Raw genomic sequence first — 20,313 nt, 5'->3', positions numbered from 1 at the left:
TTCATGTGGAGGGGTGGGGCAACCAACCCAGTTCAGCAGATTAGTCCACCACTCATGTAGAGGAGCAGGGAATCAAACCCAATTCACCAGACCAGAGTCAACAGCTCTTAACCACCAGACCTTGCTAAGGATGACATATATGCTTCTCTTGTCTGCTAATTTGTCCTCATCTAAACCTGGTTTGGTAGGAGAGGTACAAATGAGCCGCCCAGGATCATTAAATGAGCTTAATAGCTGAGCAGGGTTCAGAAGTAGGTCTCCTAGATCTTGATCCAGTGTTCTAAACCACCATAACACAGTTCTTCAAAAGTGTGTCTAAATACCCAGCCTGGATTATGGTTGAGGCTGCATGTGATCCACGGCTACTAACTTGCCTTTGCTTGCACGAGGCAGTTGCTGCATCAACAGCAGTCTCATCAAGTACCTTAACAACACCGATCCCATTTTGCTGTTTGTTAAATAGCCAAGCAAAAATCACTCATTTTTTTTCAGCTGCTATTGTCGTCCAGAAGTGGTGGTGCCAGATGAGCCCTTGTCTGGATGGAGAGGAATGTAAAGTCCTTCCTGATTACACAGGGTGGTCTTGCAGCAGCGGAAACAAAGTCAAAACTACCAAGGCAAGTGTCTGTTCCATGTGTTTTTGTGTTGTTTTGCAGTTGTTTCTGTTGTAACACATGGGTTACTCTTTCTTAAGATCCCTGACTTTTGGTGTTGCGGAGGTATTGTTGGTGGGTCTTAAATTTTTACCCTTTGTCCTTGGCCTCCACAGTCACTGAAGAAATAGGGAATAGCACCCTTTTATCAGTCCTGGGGATCTTCTGCTTGAAGGTCTGCCAGTTTCATGAAAGATGGTTGGAGCAAAAGCTTGGATAGAGCAAATCCTACAAGGGACAGACCTGTGGGAGTCGGCTGTTGCTTATTTTGCAGTGTGTGTTCTTCTTTGTGGAATCTGTACCAGTAAGTGGGAGTGACTTAGCATTAGGGGTGGAGAAAGAGCGTTCTTCAGGTACAGTCCTTTAATTTTATCCACAGGATATAACAACAACTTCTTAAGTATGAAGAAGCAAATACTGTTGGAGAAGATTCCTCGAAGGCTTGCAGTTCTCTTACTGGGGGTGGAGGATCCTTTGCTCCCCAGCGGGTGGTTCCACACAGCTGCTTAAGTGGCTGGCAGGGGGCAGGGGAAATGGCAGGAAACAGGGGAGACACTGACAGATTCCGCAATGTGCTGACATCGCTCCCATGTGCCGCAGCATCCATGGTTAGAGTTTCTTCAAAATGCCAGAGCATTCCTGGCATCCTCCAGCAATATCCTGATACTGCTTCCAGAAGCACAGGAAGTGATGTCAGTTCAGCATTGGTAATGTCATTACATCGTGAACAAGAGTCTCCACTGCATGTCAGTCCTTCCCCCAGTTTCCAGGCCCTGCCTGTCAACCCAAATTCTACGTCTGTGGTCCTCCTGATGGTCCAAGCCATTGAGAAGCAACCTTGCTCCCATCTTTGTAGTGTCCCCTTGACTCCTGCTTTGGGTGGACTACGGATGGTTTCTTCACCTTAAATCACAAGAACAGGCAGAGTATACATGTTTAAATAAATACCGTATATACTCATGTATAAGTCGAATTTTTCAGCACATTTTTAATGCTGAAAAAGCTCCCCTCGACTTATATGCGGGTCATTAAATTTTTTTGTGTGTTTTTACTTTGCCGGCCAGCAGGGGGCGCAGTTTTTATGCTAGCGGCACCAAAATGTTAGGGTGCCCTCAGAAGACAACCCTGCTGATACCAGCCAAGTTTGGTAAAGTTTGGTTCAGGGGGTCCAAAGTTATGGACCCCCAAATGAGGTGCCCCCATTCCCCATTGTTTTCAATGGGAGCTATTAGTAGATGGGGCTACCCTTTTGAGGGTCCATAACTTTGGACCCTCTGAACCAAACTTCACCAAACCTGGCTGGTCTCATCAGGAGAGTCTCTTTATGATACCAGCCAGGTTTGGTGAAGTTTGGGTCAGGGGATCCAAAGTTATTGACCCCCAAAGTGGATGCCCCATCCTCCATTGTTTACAATGGAAGCTAATAGTAGATTTTCCATTTCTGATAATATCCCTCTTAAAATCTAAGTTGGGTTACATTTGGACATGCAGATGATGATGAGGAATCCAGTTTTGGAGGATTTTAACTCTTGTGTTTTAGCTTGGTTGCTGGTTGAGCTAAGGTTTTTGTACTGATGAAGTGAGACATGACTTACGATTCTGTGGGAAACGTCGTTCTTTGAGGTGCTGCTGAACATTTGTTTTGAATACATTGGAATGAGCAAGGGCAGGATCAGCCACGTGATTGGAAGAGAAGTCCTGTTTCCCCGAAACCCTGCTTTGTTTTGCTTTGCATTACTTAGAGTAATGCCTTTGACATTGATTTTGCCACTGTCAGAGATCTTACAGAGATTAATGTAAAGGTCAGACTTGCATATCAGCATATGCTTGTTTTAAACTTAAGAAGAGTTCAGCATAAAATGTGACAAACCTGAATCTTTTTTTAAAAAGTCAAAACAAAAAGGGACAATTCTTATTTTCTTTTTCGGCCATTCTGGGTCAGACCAGAAAGATAAGCAATCATGACCACTAATAGACCAAGTATATAAAATAACCCAGTTATTTTGTATGCATTTTAAAAGCAAACGGTTCAATGATTTCATGCTGCACATAATGCATACCTTTGTTCAATATGTATTTTTGTATTCTCATAATGTTTTATTGTGGTATATTTGATTACCGCTGAAGAAGAAGAAATGGTTGAAACGCGTTTCTTATCTGTTTTAACATTTCATGTGTACTGAGATACGTTGTGGATCATTCATTCCTGATTTGTCTTGGCATTTTAAATCCAACCTTTTGTCCATCACGGAGATCAAGGCATAAAGACTCCATGATGTCTCCCATTTAGTACTCACTGGACCTACTTAACTTCAGCAAGGTTGCTGTGTCATTCATCTTCAAATTACACTATACTCATATTTCATTTAGTTGCTTATTTGTTTCCTTTGGAGGAGAGCACATGGGGATCTGGACTGGAGCGATAGTGTTGCAGCAACTAATTGGTTTGGGCATTTGGACTTGGTAATGTGCAAATAAACAGGCAGCCCAATGTACAGAGGAGGTAGTTTTGTGGTGGCCAGGGACAGTGCCGTCCCGCTGCCTCCAGGAAGGTTCCCAGAGAGGCATGCTGCAAGAAGAAAGAGCCACCCTGAAACTCCCTCATGCAGCCAAAGGGCTGCACTACACTTTCAGCTGGTGTAAGTCCACACCAGCTGAAGGGGCCATTCCTGGGCTGAAAGCCCTCAGGAAACTGACTACAGTCAGCTCCACCCCCAGAAACGCCCCATTGGCAATGGCGTGGGCTGCTATGGTGGAGGAGCACTGGCACAATGGCTGTGAGGTGGAGCTGCCAGTGCCCGCATCAGTGCCACCTACGCCGTGTGGAATGAGATTGATGCCTAGGTCATACTGGCTCTGCAGCTCTTTTGCTCCCCGCCCCAATTCTGCATGGTGCTGTACATGTCTTTTTGTTCATCTCGTCATCTCTTTATTTAAGCACCCCAGCTTTTCCAGTCAAGCGTACTTGAGGGGCAGTCTACATGTTTGGATCATCTGAATGCTGAGAAGTATAGGTCATTTAGGGTGACTCTGAAATAGGATGAAGTCAGTTTAAAAAATAGCACTTATATGAACTTATATGATCCACTCTGCTCTAGCCATGTGTCCAGTTGACGATTGATTTAAAGTTGCCTTTCAGTCTCTACAGAATATATTTGTGGACTGGTATAGGTTCATATCAATCCAGAGAGAACATTCACCCATTGAGAGACCATAAATGTATGCCAAAAAAAATCCCACAGTACAACGAGTCAGTCATTTGTATCAATTGATTGTCTTTTTGTACCCTTCATTGTCAGCTTGGCGTTATTTTTATTTTCCTCGTTTTTGAGCCCTTGTGCTTTTTTTGTATTCCATGAGTGTTGAGAAGCTCCATTGTTCTGGTGGTGTTAATGGTAGAGATTATGGCATCTGGTGTCAGAGACAAGAAAATCAGCAGAGCTACATATCCTTAGATCAAACCTTAGCCTTTCATGGGTGTCAGTTCACTGTACAGAAATGGAGGGAGTGTTCCATTTCTGATTTAGGCCTTTGCACACATCTATGGTTTCAGATTAACTACTGTGCTGAATTAGCACCCGAGAGTGCCCTAAACTGGTTTTGCTTCATTAAAGTAACAAGCTATTAACTCCTCTCTTCAAAGAAGAGTTCCTCAAGTGTGCAATCCACATCCCACTGAAGTCAGGGGCAAGGCTCACTTTGATCTTAATGGGCTCACATTGCACCCAAAGGTGCTGCAAGTAATTTTAATTTGATAAGGGTTTTTTCCCCATTTCCTTGATATTTCATGAATATGTTTTTCACACAGAGATGGGAGTTGAGGATTTCCCGATAATGCAGATAAGCCGTCGTTTGTACTGTGAATACGTGAGCGCTGTTTGTTTACCTGCAGCTGTATCTGCTTTAAATCTGTTTGACAAGTTAAATATAAATTTTAGCCAGACTCTGCAAAGTACAGCCATTTCAAAGGGCACTTCTTAGAGTTAAAAAAAAAAATACAGTCCCTTGGTCATCCAAGAGCAATAAACTGGTTTTTAGCATTATTCAACTTGGGAATAATTCTGAATTTATATGTTAAAAAGTTGCCTCTGCTATCATTCAAAGAAAACATGCCTTAAACAATATAAAACATTTTGCTTCTCTATACAAACATTTTTTACATCAAAGTAAACTATGCTGCTATTGCTAGCATAGATGAGAGGCTATTCAGAATATGTTGTTGTTGTTATTGTTGTTGTTGTTGTTGTTGTTGTTGTTATTATTATTATTATTATTGTTATTATTGTTATTATTATTATTGTTGTTGTTGTTGTTGTTTATTATTATTATTATTATTATTATTATTATTATTATTATTATTATTATTATTATTATTATTATTAATTTGACTTTTATACCGCCCACCCCCGGAGGGCTCTGGGCAGTGTACAACATTTCAATATAACATAAATAGGCAAAAGGAGCCCTCTCAATAAATTAAATACAATATAAGCAGAGGTGGGATCCACAGGTTCTCACAGGTTCCCGAGAGTAGGTTACTAATTATTTGTGTGTGCCAAGAGGGGTTTCCTAATTGGTGATTTTGCCATGTGATTTTTGCCTTAGTTGCGCCCTCCTCTCAGCAGTAGCGCGCAGAACTTGAAGCAGTCTAGCAGGAGGTGCACCGGCGTGCGTGGCAGCCTGCGCCTGCATGCATTCGTTTCCCACCCAAGGACCGCCGCAGCGGCTGCATCCTTGCCACAGCCCCACCCAGGAATGCCCCGTCCCCGGAATGCCCGGCCACGCCCCCGTCGTGCCCCACCCAGCCCCATTGGCGCTACGCCACAGTTTGAATCCCACCACCATGGGAACCTGTTACTAACATTTTTGGATCCCTCCACTGAATATAAGATAAAATAAGGGCTCTAAGCATCGAGTTAAAACCATTTAAAATACAGCATACAAAATGAAGTAAAATAATAAATGTAAAAATATAGCGTCCGGTCATCTAAAAAACCCCTCTTAAGAGGGAACGGAAGGCCCAAGATGGAAAAGGGCCACAGATGATAAAAAGGGAGGAAGGGGTGCCATCAGCGGCCAGCATCTCCAAAGGCCCGGTGGAACAGCTCGGTCTTACAGGCCCTGCAGAATTCTCCAAGATCCCGCAGGGCCTGGACAGTTGGAGGAAGAGCGTTCCACCAGGCAGGGGCCAGGGCTATAAAAGCCCTGTCCCTAGTGGAGGCCAGCTGCATCATATAAGGATGTTAGTAGGAACTCTGAATAACAGTACCCATAACTTGAAATTAGAATGCTGTAAAAGCCTACATTTATTGATGCTTTTATTATTACAGGATGGTGAATGGCTTTAATGTATTCTGAATCAGTGGCCTTCATGGTTGTGGAGACGCTCCTGCTGGGTCACAAACCCCTAGAGCGGCTTCAGCACAGTCAATAGCTAGGTGGGTGGTGTCAGCTATCCATATATAACTAGGACATGGGAACCCGTGCCCTTTGGATGCCCATTCCATGTGAGCACAGGATAATAAGCTACATTCCACTGGAAGGTCCCCCAACAATATGGCCAGCAGGGGACATGTTTGTGAAGCAGTATGCCCTGGGCCAAAATTCAGAAAAGACTCAGAAAAGGTGATTCTTTGGTTTTTATTCTGGTCAGAGCACCACTGCAACACAGTCTGTGTCGCTCATTAAAATCCCAGTGTGGGGCTGCACTGAAGATGAAAACAGGGTTGTCCTTACTTGTAACTGTTGTCCATCAAGGCCTTCAGTCCAGACACACATTTCCTGTCTACTGCCCTGCCGTGAGCTCTCTCACTGGCTCATTCCGCACATGCAGAATAATGCACTTTCAAACTGCTTTCAGTGCTCTTTGAAGCTGTGCGGAATAGCAAAATCCACTTGCAAACAGTTGTGAAAGCGGTTTGAAAACGCATTATTTTGCGTGTGCGGAAGGGGCCACTGTTAGCATTGAGATGGCTCTTGAGAACTGACAGCAGCAAGCAGGAATTGAGGGAGAGGGGTGTGCCTCTTTGGAGCACATGATAGTTTAGGCAGGAAAGCCATTCCCTGCTTTCCGGAGTAAAGGAGTGCCCGCTCCATGTCTTAAAGCTAGACAATTCTACCAATGGCAGGCCTTCACACAGGTGCAGTTCCAATGTGTGTCTGCACAGAAAACCCCAATGAACAGCAGTTACAGGTAAGCTCAACTCTGTTTTGTGTGTTGCTTGTGGTTACAGCAACTCTTTGGGGGAAATGAAGATAGGCACACAGCAAGGCATTCATTTTTCGAGTGATTATGAAGCCAAATAAAAATTAATGGAACACAGTTTACTGTTTATATTCATGAGCATACCTAATCCACAGAGCTCTTTTAAAAATGCATGCCAACTGTGCTCAGAAAACATATTTTGCACTATAAAGTCAAGAGCACTTACATGAAATAAAAAAGGGAGCTTTCAAACCTCCCCTCATTGCCCGGACGTAGAAGTCCTTTTGCTACAATCCTGGAGCTTCTCAGTCCTCCTTCAGCATTTCAAGTGTGGCTTGTATCTGCCAAGCAGAGTTTGACTCAGCATTCAATAAGGATGAGGTTTTTACCCAGCCGATTGCTGAATAACTTTGTTTTAGAACAGTCTGTCTTCTGCAATGTGGTAAATACATATCTGAACTAAGCGTTCCTTTTATTTAAAACTAAGAAGATGTTAACAGCAATTTCTACAAAAAGGTGCCAGTACTCAGTATCGTATGTGTGGATGTATTATGGCTCGTTCCGCACATGCAGAATAATGCACTTTCAAACTGCTTTCAGTGCTCTTTGAAGCTGTGCGGAATAGCAAAATCCACTTGCAAACAGTTGTGAAAGTGGTTTGAAAACGCATTATTTTGCATGTGTGGAAGGGGCCCATGTGTTAAGTGTTGTCAAGTTGCTTCTGATGTATGGCAACCCTATGAATTAATGACCTCCAAAAAGTCCTGGTCTTTAACAGCCTGGCTTAGGTCTTGCAAACTGAAGGCTGCAATTCCTTTATTGAGTGGATTCATCTCATGTTGGGTCTTCCTCTTTTGCTATTGCATTCAAATTTCCCTAGCTGTAATATCTTTTCCCACAAGTCTTGTGTTCTCATCTGACTAAAGTATGATAGTTTTAGTTCAGTCCTTTTAGCTTCTAGGGAGAATTTGATCTAGAACCCACTTATGGTATTCGTTTTTTGGGCAGGGCATCGGTAAAACATTCCTCCAACACCAACGCTGGCAAATACTTTCACAAAAAAGGCCCAGCCTATACTCCTTATTTTCTTAATCCTTGTGCTTAGAGGCATTTAAAAGAACAGAACTATTGCAGTTTCTGAGAAGGTCAGGTTTAGAAACTGTCAAGATCTGGTGAAAAATCTATTGGGATGACAGGTTTTCCCTTCTCATGCCTTGGATCTTTGGAGAGGTCCGGGAAAATGTGCTGTGGGAAATCCCTGCCTTATTTCCCATTCTGTTCTGGACGTGAAAATGCTTTCTCACCCTCTAGCTGGTCAACATCAGTCTTATCTATGGGGCAACCATGAAGATCCCACTTTGCTTAATCCAGTGGTTCTCAACCTGTGGGTCGGGATCCCTTTGGGGGTCGAACGACCCTTTCACAGGGGTCACCTAAGACTCTCTGCATCAATGTTCTCCATCTGTAAAATGGATAAATGTTAGGGTTGGGGGTCACCACAACATGTATTAAAGGGTTGCGGCATTAAGAAGGTTGTGAACCATTGGCTTAATCCATTGCAAGTTACTTCACCCCACTGGGATTGCACAGGAGGGGGTTAGAGGGAAATAATTTTAAATGCAAATTGCTGTTTTGAGTTTTAGTTCCAACAATGAACTGTTGGTTGCTGTTCAATGAACCGATTTATGCACCTTAGAGTCTGGTTATTGGGGGGGGGGGGGTTTCAACAAAACCTGAAAGAAAACCCAAATGAACACTGAAATGCCACATTATTTCAGCTGAACAGTTACTCATTCTACATAAAACAAATAAGACATCCTGAGGACAGGAAAAAAGCATCTTGGGGAGGGACTCCACTACCAACTTTTTCCCCAAGGCATCCTCAGGACATTTTATTTCTGCTCGAGCCATCTTGTTTTGAGGATGCTGAAATGTAGACTTTCCCCCCAGAAGTCAGCTTTAAATGACCATATGATTGAGATGAACTCCATCTTGGTTGCTTCCCTCCAATACCATCTGTCAAAACATTTTGGAGCTGAGGAGGTGTCTTATTTTTCCCACTCGACCGTTAAAGCCTCTTGTCAGTTTCTTCCACCATGAGCACCCGATATTTTGTGCTGCAGGGATTCTCCTTGCGCCCAGCAATTTGATGAAGGTTACACTGGATGTTTGCTCTGCAGGCTCCAATCCTGGGCTCCTTTTCAGCCTGAAAAGTACATGGTTGTACTGTTCTTATCCTACAGATTCCAGCAATATATAGTTTCTCTTTTTTTAAAAAAAATTATGAGCTGTCTTCAAAGCTATGCACGCATGATACAAAAATTGCTTGTGATTATGAAATTGCGTGTTCGTGTCTTTGAAGACAGCTCATGAAAAATAAAAAAGGGAAAACAAATATTGCCAGAATTGGCAGGGCGAGAAGAGTACAACCATGTAGTTTTGGGGCTGAAAGGATCAGAACTGGCAGAGCAAACGTCCTAGGGAAACCTTTAGCAAAGGGGGGCCATGCATGAAGAGTCTCTGCAGCACAAAATGTCGGGTGCCAGTGGCAGAGGAAACTGACCAGAGACTTTGGCCCCTTCCGCACACGCAAAATAATGTGTTTTCAAACCACTTTCACAACTGTTTGCAAGTGGATTTTGCTATTCCGCACAGCTTCAAAGAGCACTGAAAGCAGTTTGAAAGTGCATTATTCTGCATGTGCGGAATGAGCCTTTAACAGTCGGGCAGAAAGAAAAAGCCTCTTTTTTCCTCTGACACCTTTTTGGTACATGCTAAAAATTAGAAGGCAGCTTCTTAAAAGACGTTCTCAGGACGTCTTATTTATGCTGTGTGTAATGGACCGTTGTTGACCCAAACTAGCCTAAATAATGAAGCCGACCACCATTTCCAGAAGTGCTGATGTTTCAGCAAGGAGGAAGGAGTTGCATCAATCACACTCCCTACATGCCCAACCTGCTAGAAGCTGCTGCAGGGATGAGGGAGTTTAAAAGGACATTGTCCGTTATCTAAGAAATTGTGATGAGACATGGATAGAAACACGTTTTTGGTACGTGCACACTCTCCCCCCCCCCCCCGACATCTTGGTAAGATGCCTTTCGGTTTGACAACCAATGACACTGGACTGGATTGTGCTATGTGTCAACAGAAGGTGTGTATGATTGCAAACCTTCCTTGTATCCCTCTTCCTCCAACAGTCCTTTCTGACTCTGGGAAAATTTATTCGGTGAAGGGGGGGGGGGGAGTGCTGTGACTAGAATACTGAAGTCCTGCAAAGTTTTATCTGAGCTGTGCATTGGCTATTTAAATTGATTTGCTTCGAAATCAGCTCCCTGCTCCCCATTCCTGCTTGTCTGTGCATCGAAAATGTCCTGGCTATACTTAGAAACGTGCAGACTTTATCAAGTGTGGGATTGGATGTGAAGTTGTGGAAGCTCAGGTGCTTTTTGAAGAATCTGCCTAGTTTTATCCCTGTTGTAATATTCTATCCAACATTGTTTAGCGGCTAGAGTGGTTGGACTAAGCCCTGGAGACCCAGGTTGAAATCCCTGCTCTGCCATAGAAGCTTACTGGATGATTTTTAACTGGTGCTCAGTTTCATACCTTTTGTGTTGTTCTACTTTGGAGAGCCAGCATGGTTGAGTGGTTGGAATGCCAGACCCAGGTCTAAATTCTCATTCTACCTTGGAGGTTTGTTGGCTGACCTTTGGTCAGCTGTTGTGAGAATTAAAAAGAGATGAGAAGAACGATGCAAGTTTGTGTTTTGAGTCCCCACTGGGAAGAACAGGGGAATATAAATGAAGTTTTCAAAAATGTTTTAATACTTACTTTCCCTTTTTCTTTGTTTGCAGGTGACCCGGTAGCAAAGCATGCAGTGGGACACTAAAATGTATGGATACCTTGCTTGACTGTTGCAGAGAGACACTGTGTGTGAAAAAGATCCAGTTTGGATTCTTAGCTTTTTGACTTAGTGGGCAAAAAGAGACATATTTCTGCTTTTTGACTGTGGCGACACTTCTCAAATGTTGACTTTCATACAAAGCACTATATACATTTTGAAGACAGGACCTGTATGGCTTTGATGCTTGAACGTGAGCAACCGAAATTCCTTCTGATGCACATTATCTGCAGACCTTTACTTGTTGCATTATAAAGTCTGAAAGTATGATTCCAAGAACTCTGGGAAGTTGGTAAGATGAAGAACCATGGACGATGCAGATGAAGGAGCCTCCTCCTCCTCCAACTATGGAAGTTGTAGGAAGGGCAGTTGATGTATGCTTAGAAAATCCACTTCAATATATTTTTAGCTGGCATTTAGCAAGTAAGAAAGTGAATCATGTTTATAGCCCTTCCCCTTATTATGTTACTGACTGTGTGACTGTTTCTTTCCATTTGTACAGGTTTAGAGAGAATAGTCAAGGACATGTAATTCTGAAAGTAGGTAGATCTTAGTGTGCCAAATAACCTATCAGAAAAGAGCAGAATCGAAATCTGTATTGCCTGTTTGCTTTGAGAAATTGAAAGAAAACGGATGAACTAATTCGCTACAGATTCTTTAATCCAAAGCAAGAAATGTACAGTTGAAAGTACTCTTCTAGATATGTGTAGAAAATGTCTTGGGAAATGCTGATATCTTGGTTGTCCCACACCACATTCACTTGGATGAAGCCAGTCAGATGAATTGTATAGCTTGTATCATTGCCATATCAGATTTTCTGGCTTTGTGCAGTGATTCAAGTTGGACTGTAGGTTGACATTTCCTTCACCTTTGTAGAGCAGAAGGAAGAGGTACTGCAACTGCATACCCCATTTGCAAAACTGTCTCATGCTCCAAAACAAACTATGATTGAGCATTGAATGTGGCACTTAATGCAGGATTCAACCCACTATATCTGTCATGGAACAATGTACTCCTGCCTTCTTATTGTAGCACATAAAAAGTGGCACGGAAAATGTCTGAGGCAGCAGGAACACTTTTAAAGGAAGGGGCATACAGATTTTCATTCATTTCTGGACTATGTCGGAGTTTTGCTACATCTGGTAATTTTGGCTCACGGTGCCACTTCCGCACAGTGGGGAGAAATAAGACTTTACAGTACAATCCTGAGCAGAACTGATGGGGGAAAGAGCTGTCAAATCGCAGCTCGCTTATGGCAACCCCATAGAGTTTTCAAGACAAGAGATAAGGAGAGGTGGTTTGCCAAGGTCTTCCTGGGTGGTCTCCCATCCAAATTCTAATCAGGGCCAGCCCTATTTAGCTTCCCAGGATCTGAGCAGCAGTGGCAAAGTGGTTAGGAGCAGGTGCATTCTAATCTGGAGGAACCGGGTTTGATTCCCAGCTCTGCCGCTTGAGCTGTGGAGGCTTATCTGGGGAATTCAGATTAGCCTGTACACTCCCACACACGCCAGCTGGGTGACCTTGGGCTAGTCACAGTTCTTCTGAGCTCTCTCAGCCCCACCTACCTCACAGGGTGTTTGTTGTGAGGGGGGAAGGGCAAGGAGATTGTAAGCCCCTTTGAGTCTCCTACAGGAGAGAAAGGGGGGATATAAATCCAAACTCCTCCTCCTCCTCCTCCTCCTCCTCCTCTTTTCCTTTTCCTTTTCCTTTTCCTTTTCCTCCTCCTCCTCCTCCTCCTCCTCCTCCTCCTCCTCCTTCTTCTTAGCCATCCAGGTCAGGAGCAGAGTTACGTGTTTCTAAATCCATCAACACCATTGGCAGTCCGTCTTGAACTCTGCTTAGGTAGTTGCTGGCACACTGGGACTTAGGACTGAGTGGCTGGGGATGCACATAGAAAGCAACTTTGGATTTGTGTTGCTTCACTTGCATCCTAGTTGGTCGCGTATTTTAGTTTTCATGAGCAAAGTTCTCCATAGGAAGAGGATTTTTCACTTTGACTTAGTTTCTGTTTATAATGATTATAATAATTAAGTGTCTAGTCTCTGACAGATCACATTTTCTAGCTCATACGATTTATGACATGTAATTGCTTCCTATTATTTTAGTTGTATCTCATTCCGGGTTTCCATCTCTTCCTAAGTGTTACATGCTTTTGTTTTGTCATCAGCCTGCATAAATAGAACTGTAAAAGGGAGGCGAATTTATAGCCCGTCCGTTCCCCGTTGCATCATTTGACTTTAAGATGCATTGGAACATATTCAAATGCAGCAGTGCGCGCACATCTCTCTGCAGATGAACTGTCACTGACCCAGCGAGTGCTGTGCTTTATGTAAATTTCCTCTGTATTAACATACAACCGATTTTTGTAGATAACAGCAATGCCAAAAAAATGGCGATGGTGTTGCACTAATTTATTTGATTGTGCACAGGATGCATTGTGAAGCTGTCTAGAATAATAGTCATTGTTTGCTTTTATTTTGTGGGGAGCATCTTGAAATATTCATGCAATATTCATTCCACTGGAGATCTTCAGAGGACTTTTTCCACTCCTCCCTTATAAAACGGAGATTGAGCTCTTCTGTTTTGCTTCTGGTTCTTAGTTTTTGTCCCATTTTACTTTTGTATCTAATAATGATTGGGATTACTGGTGATGACTGTATTTGTTTATTAGTAAAGGAGTTTATTTCCCCCGGCTGCATGTTTTGGACAATTCCTCCACTGTTTGGACAATTCCTCCACTGTTTTGGACAATGTCCTCCACTGAAGAATGATGCCGGTTCCTTGGTGATGGTCCTGCATGCAAATGATGCAAAATGGTCTGACGATTTGTTTTAACTTGACCAAACTATTAAGGCTGAATGATCACTTATAAAATTGTATGTGCAATATCATAAGTAAACAGACAATTAAAATAGCCCTTCTTTATCCTGGGCTGCTAAATATCTGCCCAATGGCCAGCATGGTGTAGTGGCTAAGAGCAGTGGACTCTAATCTGGAGGACCGGGTTTGATTCCCTGCTCCTCCAGATGAAGCCTGCGGGTTAACCTTGGGCTAGTCACAGTTCTGGTTAAAAGAACTTCATCCAATAACCCAAATATCAACAATGGAAACAATAATGCAATACATGAACAACACAGGCAGAGAAGGAATCCCAAAATATGCACAAAAGATAAGTCTCTGTATAAATAATATCCTTTCGGTGAAATAATTGTGATTCAGTAGATGCATCGGTGTCAAACTCGTGGCCCTCCAGATGTTATGGACTACAGTTCCCATCACTGGGGATGATGGGAACTGTAGTTCATAACATTTGGAGGGCTGTGAGTTTGACACCTGTGCGTAGAGGCTTGAAGTACTCCAGTTGCCAGATCTCATCTGGATACCATAAAAAGAAATAAACTGGCCATGCATAAGCATGAATAAATATCAAAAGAATCAAATATCAAGTTGCCAGATGTTCAGCTAGATGCTGCATCAGGAGATAAGCTGGCCACATGTGAACATCAAATAGATATCAGTAGTAGTTTAACGTTACACGCACGCACGCACGCACGCACGCACGCCCCTGGGATGCAGCCCCTGTCCCCTTCCAGAGCACCCACTTCACTGACAAGTTCCAGCTTTATAAAGAGCAAGGGAGCCTGATTCGTAGTCCACAGCTGTGAGAAAAAAATCCTTTTCCCAGGAATCCACTGACAAGATTATTAACACCAAGAAACTCTTGGCCAGAGGTTAAATCCCCCTGTCTTCCATGCCCATTACCACCAAAAAGTTCAAGCTACCTGGAGCAACTGGGCTTCCGCAACTCGTGGCGGCTGCAGGACGAGGGCCTCGATGCTAAGACCTGCTCCCTCGACTGCTTCTATGCAGCCCTGCCTGCAATACTGCCTGACAGCCAGAGAAGCCTGCATTGGATACTGGAAGAACTGCAAGCCTGACTGGGTGAGCTGTGGCCTGCAGCTCCTGAACCCCACCCTATTGGGAACATTTGCAGGGGGTGGGGCTTGGCAGCTATTTGAACAGCAGCAGCAGCCCAAGGCAGTGGCCCTAGGCAGCGGCTGAAGGGTGGTGGCATAAGGGTGCTACCCACTGTAAGCCTGTTTGGGGACAGGCCTCTTCTTTTTATGCGAGTTGGGCATGTGGATTTAGTGGGATTTATGAGCATGTGGCTTGTCTTGGCAGACTTAATGGGGTTATATTGTTATTGTTAAATCTATTTAAAGCTTTGTTTTAGCTTGTGGGATTGTGGGGTTCGTTGGCATTTGAGTAAGAGGGGGACTGCCTCCGTGGGTCCCCTATTGATATTAATCCTCCTGCTTGGGAGTGGGATAGAGCTCCTGGGGTGTGGTGGGGGGACGCCCTGGTCAGAAGACCCCAGTTTGGAGTGAGAGTCCATTCATGGGGTCTTTCTTATTTTTTTTATAAAGATTTTTATTGAATAGATTAAAATACTTAATATATTACAATAATGCATCATATTTGTTATACATAATTGTCTCATTTCAGTCTAACAACATGGTTACTATAATAATGTTTGGTTTGTTGCTCCCAAAAGAGACTGATTAATTGCCGATTAACTAAACAGGGCTTCTCTTCCTGGTTTCCAGTTCTACCATATCAACAAAATTGTGGAAAAGTTTAACAAACAGAGCTTCACTTAAATGACACTATAATATTAGCTTTATAACAATGAAAACTAAATTTATCTATCTCAGATTCCATCTTTAAAAAAAAAATTTTTTTTAGAGGTGTCCATATGGTTTCTCTTCCCTTCGTATCTTCTTCCTGCAAAGATAATGCGATACAGTCCACATTCATGGGGTCTTTCCATTGCTTTCCCTCCAAGTGAGAAGCTGAGGGCCCACTCCCGAGGACATAGTAGGGGACCTAGAAGACCACCTGAGGGATGTGCCTGGGTGAAGGGGGAGGCAGGGCCATCCCAGTGCTTACGGGCAGGAGGTATTATGGCGCTGGGGGTCAGAGGAGAATTGTTTTCAGAATTTGCCCTGGATGTCTTCAGGCCATTGCTCCTTCTGCTGTGCTCCCCATCCAAAGGGAGGTAAGGAGGTCAGTTGTCCTGCTCACTGGCCTGGTGCTGTTGCTTTTGAACGCTAGGTCGACCCTGAACAATACAGACCTCATCCAGGATTTGATACTGGATGAGGGGGCCAACCTGGCTTGTATAACAGGGGTGGGCGAGCTGGGGGTGGGGGTAGAACTGACCCAGCTTTCGCTCCCCAGGCTATCAGGTGCACCACCAGCCCAGACTAAGGTGGTGAGGTAGCCATAGTCCACAGGGAGTCACACACATTCACCAGGCGCCCCTCTCATCCTGTGTCCAGAGTTGAAAGTTTGGATTTGGTGTTTGGGCAGAGAGATAAGTTGGGATTGTTGCTGGTGTACCGCTCACCCCACTGCCCAGCAGCCACCCTGCCAGAGCTGGCAGAGGTAGTCTCAGAGGTGGTGATGGACTCCCCTAGGACTGTTGTTCTGGGGTACTTCAACTATCACACTGAGCATGTCTCTGATAGACTGGCACACAACCTCATGGTCACCATGGCAACCATGGGGCTACCTCAATTTGTGTCTGGACCAATAGGAAGAGTGGGGTTGATTCATTGATTGGAGGGCTAGTTACCTAGTGCTGTCTGTCCCACTTCTCTTCCTGCTACTCCTCTCCTTTGCTACTCCTCTCTGCTGCTTCCAGAGAGTGAGCAGAGCTAATAGCAAGCCCCACCTCTCAGAAGCTTGGAGCAAGCACATGGCCAAAACAAAGAAAACAAGAAAAAAGCTCCTGTTAAAAACACACTGTTAAAAGATGAAAAGATTTGGCTTTGGGAAAAACCCTCCAAAAAGAAAAACCAGAGCTCACCTAGTGCTGTCTGTCCCACTTCTCCTCTCCCTGCTATTCCTCTCCTCTGCTACTCCTCTCTGCTGCTTCCAAAGATTACTGCAATGCACTTTACATGGGGCTTCCCTTGAAGACAGTCCAAAAGCTGGAGCTGGTGCAAAAATGCAGCAGCTAGGCTGCTGATGGGTCAACCTGGCTGATTGCATATAACTCCGGCCTTGAAAAAACTGCACTGGCTCCCTATTCGCTATCAAGCCCAATTCAATGTATTAACAATCATATTTAAAGCCCTCTGTGGCAGGCCCCAAGCCGTGGAACAGCCCCGCTGCAGAAATTTGCCAAGTGCCAACACTTTATGGATTTCGGCCCATGGTTAAATTCTTCCTCTACTCAGGCCTTTAATTGTGTGACCCCCAGGGTCTCCCATATTGATGCCAGCTGAAGGGTGGGGGGAGGGAGGGGTGGGGATTTTTAATGGATGTTTTACTGACTGTTTTAATGGATGTTTTAATGGTGGTTTTAATGTTTTATGTTTTTAGAATTGTTACATTTTAATGGAGTTTTAACCGCCTTGGGACTTTGGTGTGGAGCGGGATATAAATTGGATGAATGAATGAATGAATGAATGAATGAATGAATGAATGAATGAATGAATGAATGAATACATACATGCATACATACATACATACATATCCTGCCTTTCCTCAAGACTCAGTTAAGCTACATTTTAAATCCACCCAACTGGCAATCACCAGGGACAAACTGAAGGTTTTACCAAAATGAGATTGCGAAAACATTTCGTTTTTCTGTTTCATTTATTGTTTTCTTAAGCAGGAATGTTCTCGTACCCCCCCCTCCCCTCACATAAGCTTATTGAAGAACAACCAATTTGTAAGCAAAAGTGCCGGTTGTTTACTTACCCTTTAAATTAAGTGCCCCTCAAAGTAATCTACTGTAGTGGCAAAATCAATGTAAAATACATTAATCTCAGTCCCAGTGTAGTAAAAGGAGAGCTGTGTGTAACAACACTTGCATTCCAGATGACTACATTCTGATATCAAACCTTGGCAAGGCGGCGAGTTCACAAAAATCTGGCTGAAGGCAAAATGGCTGGTCTTATCCTTGAAAACATTCTTTCAGTGATCTGATAGCATCGCCAAATCCATAAGGAATATCTGGACTAACTTGCATGCACACACATAAAACAGATTCCAAACAATAACGTGCTCTAATCAACTCTTTCCCCCACCCCACCCCAAGCCCTTCAAACCACAAATGTTGTAAGAGGGACCATTATTTTGATAAGTTTTTTTTGTTAACGGGGAGGGATGGGAACAAACTGTGTCACTAACTATTTGACAGGTCTGATGGGGATATAAACAACTGCTTTTAAACCTGCTGTCACTGACTAAAAAATGGTATGGGTGATCATATCATCACATGGAATAGTCCTCAATATACGGCACCTCTTCTGCGCCCGAAGCCAAACCACAGTTTAAGTTTTTCTCTCATTTTTTAATCCTCTCATCTCAAATTCTGTGGCCAACCACCTCCCAGCATCCCATCCTGATGATCCACCAAACAGTAGGTTCAGTTACCAAGGAATACAGTTTAAAACAAACGAACAAAAAACTCTCCTGGAAGCCTCATTCAGCATGCAGGTATCAGCTCATCTGCCAACCAAACCTAAAGCTGCTAGACCGTGTTTGACACTTCAGAGCACACCAGGACAGCCGGCAGTTCCTAATAAAGCCATCTTAAGGCTTCACATCTATACCCAAAGCAGCAGGAGGCAATAATAGTGTATAGATTTCCTGTAACTTGAAGCTGGCCTGTGGAAATGCAAATGCCCTTTTGCAATTTTATCAGCTTTTTATTACAATGCAATTTGTGTCTACAATGTTTACTAATTAGTTCACAGTTATATTGAGATATAGATCAAACACACGGTAATCTAGCAAGAAAACACAAAATGTCAGAGGAGATGGAAATAAGTTCAAGAAGCCACTGTTTTAAAACCAGCAGAGGCTGAAGAGTTATGGTAAGCTAAAAGACAGAATAATTTTGTTGAAGACCTTTGTTTATTTGGTATGTATATCTTTACCTGCTGTTCCTCCATGGATCTTGGTTTGGCATACATAATTCTTTGCTTCCTCTAATTCATCCTCACAAAGTTATCAGGTAGGTCGGACCAAGAGTGACTGCCCCAAGCTCCATGTCAGAGTAATAATTTATCTCCTGAGATAACTTTGACAGAATACTAATACTTCAGACTGAGAATCCACTTGTGTGTATCCACTTGTGTGTATAATTCCTGTTCTAACTAGTTTAGAAATTCTTCACCCAGAAGATATATTCCCTTCCTTTTTATTTATGGTCACCTGTAGAAAGTCTCACTACTATTCCACCATCAGCTTTGGCGGGTAAATAAAACGCCCAGTTTTCTTCTGTCTGCAGATTGTCTGTCAGTACATACTGAACTCAGTATATTTCAAGTCATATCCATTCCCTGATTGAAATTCCCTCTGAGTAGATAATTAGCACATTGACTTGATGTTAACTCACAGGAATCTAAATCCAAAAGCTTACAAAACTTTTCCTCTCAGAGAGATACCTGGTTGCTTTACCAGAGTGCAGGTCAGCTTACCCAATAAGGATGCTTTCCCATTCCTTGGAAATTTTTCCCCACTCTGTTGCGATAGCACCTTGTTCCACTGACTGAGTTGCACTTTTAAACCTCTATGTTTTTGTGCAATCCATTACATCCAACAGACACCTTGTGAGGTAGGTCGGGCGAAGAGAGTTCTGAAAGACTAGCCCCAAGGTCACCCAGCAGGCTCCATGTGAAGGAATGGGGAATCAAACCTGCTTCTCCAGATTACAGTCCACTGCTCTTAGCCACTGCACCACACTATCTCCAGGGCCTGATGAGCTACATCCTAGGATATAAAAAGAACTGGCAGAAGTAATCTCAGAACCACTTGCTATAAACTTTGAGAACTCCTGGAGAACAGAAGAAGTCCCAGTGGACTGGAGGAGGGCTAATGTTATCCCCATCTACAAAAAGGGGAAAAAGGAGGACTCTAATAATTACTGTCCAGTCAACCTGACATCAATCCCAGGGAAGATTCTGGAGCAGATCATTGGACAGATGGTCTGCCAGCACTTAGAAGGGAATACTGTGATCACAAAAAGTCAGCATGGGTTTCTCAAAAACAAGTCATGCCAGACTAATCTTATCTCTTTTTTTGATAGAGTGACAAGCTTGGTAAATGAAGGGAATGTTGTGGATGTAGCATACCTTGATTTATTAAAGCTTTTGAAAAGTTGCCCCATAATATTCTTGCTAGTGAAATGGGGACTAGACAATCTACTATTAGATGGATTTCTAATTGGTTGACTGATCGAACTCAAAAGGTGCTCATTAGTGGTTCATCTTCATGCTGGAAAGAAGTAACTAGTGGGGTGCCACAGGGTTCTGTCCTGGGCCCAGTGCTATTTAATATTTTTTATCAATGACTTGGATGATGGAATAGAGGGCATGCTAATCAAATTTGCAGATGACACCAAATTAGGAGGGGTAACTAATAGCCCAGAGGACAGAGTCAGAATTCAAAATGACCTGGACAGATTAGAGAACTGGGCCAAAACAAACAAAATGAATTTCAACAGAGATAAATGTAAGATACTACACCTAGGCAGAAAA

General features: G+C 43.3%; 1 protein-coding gene across 2 annotated transcripts in view; it reads left to right on the top strand.

Moving 5' to 3' along the window:
- Positions 1 to 18,832, top strand: part of TAFA4 (TAFA chemokine like family member 4) — a 180,999-nt gene extending 162,167 nt beyond the window's left edge. The window contains exons 5-8 of one of the 2 annotated variants that reach the window (XR_007244095.1): positions 493 to 617; positions 10,710 to 11,877; positions 18,102 to 18,106; positions 18,819 to 18,832. Coding sequence is in view for 1 of the 2 variants with exons in the window: in XM_048491806.1 (XP_048347763.1) it covers positions 493 to 617; positions 10,710 to 10,721 (137 nt within the window). In the remaining variant the exon portion in view is untranslated. Of the gene's footprint in view, positions 1 to 492; positions 618 to 10,709; positions 12,226 to 18,101; positions 18,107 to 18,818 lie in introns of those variants that run through there. The other variant, XM_048491806.1, reaches the window with a different exon arrangement.
- The last annotated feature ends 1,481 nt before the right edge of the window (positions 18,833 to 20,313 follow it).

The sequence above is a fragment of the Sphaerodactylus townsendi genome, linkage group LG03 (assembly GCF_021028975.2).
Source record: "Sphaerodactylus townsendi isolate TG3544 linkage group LG03, MPM_Stown_v2.3, whole genome shotgun sequence".
NCBI classification, from domain to species: Eukaryota; Metazoa; Chordata; class Lepidosauria; order Squamata; family Sphaerodactylidae; genus Sphaerodactylus; species Sphaerodactylus townsendi.
The sequence above is the reverse complement of the archived record's forward strand: the minus strand, read 5'-3'. Positions and strand labels throughout refer to the sequence as shown.